The 4,584-nt window shown below is 31.6% G+C and overlaps 1 protein-coding gene across 1 annotated transcript in view; it reads right to left on the bottom strand.

The window, feature by feature from the left end:
• Positions 1-866: 866 nt before the first annotated feature.
• Positions 867-4,584, bottom strand: part of LOC106472512 (transcription initiation factor TFIID subunit 4-like) — a gene marked incomplete at its 3' end in the record, with an annotated part of 34,391 nt that continues 30,673 nt past the window's right edge. The window contains exons 11-14 of the mRNA XM_013933168.2: positions 3,554-3,684; positions 2,228-2,353; positions 1,878-1,934; positions 867-983 (exon numbers count right to left, since the gene is read on the bottom strand). Coding sequence (XP_013788622.2) covers positions 867-983; positions 1,878-1,934; positions 2,228-2,353; positions 3,554-3,684 — 431 coding nt within the window. The remainder of the gene's footprint in view (positions 984-1,877; positions 1,935-2,227; positions 2,354-3,553; positions 3,685-4,584) is intronic.

Raw genomic sequence — 4,584 nt, 5'->3', positions numbered from 1 at the left:
ACACCACATGAGCTACCTGCAAACATACCTCAAGTTGTCATTCAATATAATTGTCATTCAATATAATAACTTGAGGTATGTTCGCAGGTAGCTCATGTGGTGTCACCACATGAGCTACCTGTGAACATACCTGAAGTTATTATATTGAATGACACACCACATGAGCTACCTGTGAACATACCTTAAGTTATTATATTGAATGACACACCACATGAGCTATCTGTGAACATACCTTAAGTTATTATATTGAATGACACACCACATGAGCTACCTGCAAACATACCTCAACTTATTATATTGAATGACACACCACATGAGCTACCTGTGAACATACCTGAAGTTATTATATTGAATGACACACCACATGAGCTACCTGTGAACATACCTTACAAGATAAACACAGCAAGATAAACTTTCAAACTGACGAAAAATTAGACAATACTCTGTACTGAACAGAACATGGCACTATTTGTCATTCAATAAATTAACAATTTGCCTTTCTACTCTCTAAAAGGTTGTGATGTACACACTTTAACCTGATAGGGATAATCTTCAATTCTTATGACTTTTTCTTCCCTAAACTTCAACTGTTCTTTCAAGTTGAAGTCAAAATATTTCTTTATTAATAATCTCACTTGGATTATTTAACTCGTATTTCGTTTAGTTAAAATGCATGCCGTTCGAGAAAGGCCAAAAAATTTCTCAAGATATTTTTTCAGGAAAAATACTTTATTTAAATTTTCATAACTTTTTTGGAAATTTTTACCCTTGTAGACAAAATAAATTCTCTAGGGATTTACTTAAAAGGCTTAGTTCTGTAGTACAAGTATCTAATTCGAACTCTGACACTACCTTCCAATACTTACTGAATTTAGTCCTGTTTTAGATATATCTAATTTCTGTTTCTTTCGAGGACCAATGGCTAAAAGAGCTGTCATGTTTGCTTCCCTTTGTCTCATTTCTTCTAATTCTGCCCGTTGCATCTGTAGAAACACAGTAATTAAAAATGTTGTTTCAGTAAGGTGAGTAAAACCAGTGTGGGGGAATGTTTTTCAAGTTTTACATTTTAATACAAAGACACCAAACTTCTACTTTAAAACCATTTGTCTGGTTCTCATTTTTGTACAAGAAATGTTTTGACATATTATCAGTAGCTGGAGTTTTCTTTTCTGATAAATTATTTGATATATCAATATGAATATCTTATATACCTTGGAAACCTGTACAGTTAGTCTGTAAAGTTAAATTATAAACATATTTTACAATCATGATTCAAATATAGTTATCCTACAAAGCAATCTCTATAGTATAACAAAACTTAGCTAAATTAAAAGTAAATGAATAAAACCATTAATAGAAAAAATGTTTCACTATTAATCTTTTGATCCAGAATAAAAGCTTGTAATAAAAAAGTTTGGTATTTTGAAGGACCTACTGATATAATCATGGTTGTTGTCATCCAAGTTCATTGTTATAAATTTACCAGTGTTATCCAATTAGTTTTAAGATTTGGTTTGTTTGTAATTTAGCACAAAGCTACACAATGGGCTATCTGTGCTCTGCCCACCAAGGGTATCGAAATCCGGATTATAGCGTTGTAAGTCTGGAGACATGCCGCTGTGCCACTGGGGGGGCTAGTTTTAAGATATTTCCAATTTTGTCACTGATGCAATTTTTATATATCATGACTGAAAACTGGAAGAAAAACACATGAACATTAACAATGTTCTTTATAAGTTAAACATGTAAAACTTTGCTCCATTTAGCACCAGTTCAATCTCAATTTCATCCAAAACAAACATTTTCCATGCATATCTTATGTTTTAGATATTATCATTAGTTTACTGAAAGTTTCAGAAGAAAAACATCAAACCAACCTCCTTAGCTTTCTGTTTCAATTTCATCTTATCCGGATCTTCGACTTTGGAACGACTCTGTGGTAAAAATTAGGTTTATTAAAATTCATACACCTTTTATTTTCCAATTACTCAGATTATATGTAAAACTGCAAGATTATAACTGTCTTCCATAATGTATTTTTTCTCAAATGAATTACAAAAGTGATATAAAAACAACTATGTCTTTACAAGCTGGTCAAAACTAGAGTGATGACCTTAATATAATAGAACAAAGTTTAAATGTTTTCACAAATGTACTTCTACACAGACTTCCAAGTATAAATTGACATTAACTGTCGCTCATATTTTAAAATAACATAAATAATAACCTTGGCAGCCTTCATTAAAATTTCTCTCTCCTGTTCTTCATGTCGTTTTTTCTCTAATCTATCTAATTCTTCTAAAAACTTTAATTGACCCCTAACGTCTTGCTGGAGTTCGTACCTCGGATCATTCTGTAAAAACAACAAAACCAAATATTAAAGACCACTACAAGAAGGTGTTACAGTTTTCAAACATTTAATACGAAAGTTTCATCACACTTTATAAGAATAATTGTCATATGCTATTATAGTGGTGCCTCAGGCAACATCACACTTTATAAGGATAATTGTCATATGCTATTATAGTGGTGCCTCAGGCAACATCACACTTTATAAGAATAATTGTCATATGCTATTATAGTGATGCCTCAGGCAACATCACACTTTATAAGAATAATTGTCATATGCTATTATAGTGGTGCCTCAGGCAACATCACACTTTATAAGAATAATTGTCATATGCTATTATAGTGGTACCTCAGGCAACATCACACTTTATAAGAATAATTGTCATATGCCATTATAGTGGTGATTCAGGCAACATTTAACAACTGCATATTTGGTTTAAGGTAAATCCTTTACAAATAGTGGATTTCTGCTATAAGTTAGGCTAAAGAAATATATATCACAGCCTTATTTTTAAATACTTGCAACAACAAAAAAAAGAGCCTCGGGAAGCAGATAAACCTTCAAATCAGTGTTTTTTTTAGACAGCAACAGGTCTGAAACTTCATCCCAGGCCAATGAGGAGTAACACCTCATCTGCAAAGCAAAGGCTATTATCATGAAAAACAAACCTCAGATAATAAATAGCCATTGTAATAAAGCCACTCTCTTAAACTGCAGCACAATGATCAAATAAACTAAAGTCACAGCAATCCCGTTTTAAGCACACACATGTAAAGTTCCCTAATGAAGCTCCTACAGGCTTAATGATCTTGTTAAACACAGACTGGAAGACTGGTGTCCATGTAAAGTGGAGTGTTTGAAGAAAGTTAAAAAAATAGTATAATCGTGATCGTCAGAATGAACACGATCCGTGTGGAGGCATCCAGTTCCAGGAGCAACACTGTTCTTATTAAGTGCAATTAAACTTCAGTATAAAGCTAATAACTGCACATTTTAAAAACTCTTTTTACAATCTATTTTGAACATAACACAACTTTTCTGTGCTTTCTTAAATAAGAAAAATATACCAAAATTAATTAATATTACCTGTAACATTCTAACACGAAAAGCTGTCATTTTATAACTTAACGGTAACTCCTCCAAAAATCTTAAAAAAAACCAAAGAGGACAAGTTTAATATTACAACCAACAAATACGACATACTTTCAAGCTTTCTAGACGATGTTCAGCTATAATACCGAGTCTTTCAACAAGATTCTTAATTCTTTCTTCTGTTCCATGAGACACAATTGCTATGACATCAGATGAGACCTCAAATAGACCATGCTGAGAAGCTAGATGTAAAAAAAAAAAGGATCCAGAATGTAGGAGTATCTTTTAAATTTATCTTAATCTCTAATAACATATTTAAAAAAATTCTGGTATCATACTTTAGTAAGTACATCAACAATAACATTTTCATCAATCGGACATATCCCGAGATTCCCAACTCAGTAAACAAGAATGTTTCTGTGACTCATCCCAATAACTCTTGCAATCCACCAATGGTTCACAAACCCCAGTTGTGAAACAGCTACTCTAGTCAACAGTTCAGCATAGCCAAGACCTGCTTGGTCATTAAGATCTCATAACAAAGCTAACATATTTTTTTCATTAAAACTTTATAGTTTATCTGTTATTTTGTCTACCCTATCTCAAAAAGGGATTGGTCAAATTGACCCACCTCATTATCGCAAAAAAAAATTAATAAACCTAAATTACCATTTTTTTTTTCTCAAATGACTTAAAATTGTAACATGAAATTACATTTGTTTATCCTAAGTAGCTCTAAATTCGTAACAGTATATATCTATTTATAATTAAATTTTACTGTTTTATTGCCCTTTGAACCATGTCTAACTACTATCCGCACCATTATAAGTTGTAAATCACTCGGGGAACGTACAACTCATGTTATGCTAACGAATTACATTACCCAGGAGCTGCTTGCGTGAACCTCGTGAAACATTTCTATTATAATACTATTATTATTTATTTTAACTAATCTAATCTTAACAAACCTAAAAGGATCCCTATTTTTACATTTTAGTTACTTGTATAATTATAGATAAAGAATATACATGAAAAATAAAACACTTAACCAATCTGCTTTTTTTCTTGCTGTTGGGTTTCAAAGAAAGTTAACCCTAATCTTTTATAGTAATGCACTTAATAATTTTTATTTAATTAAATAA

This window comes from Limulus polyphemus, unplaced genomic scaffold (assembly GCF_000517525.1).
Source record: "Limulus polyphemus unplaced genomic scaffold, Limulus_polyphemus-2.1.2 Scaffold5392, whole genome shotgun sequence".
NCBI lineage: Eukaryota > Metazoa > Arthropoda > Merostomata > Xiphosura > Limulidae > Limulus > Limulus polyphemus.
Note: the sequence above shows the minus strand (reverse complement) of the source record. Positions and strands in the feature narration are given on the sequence as shown.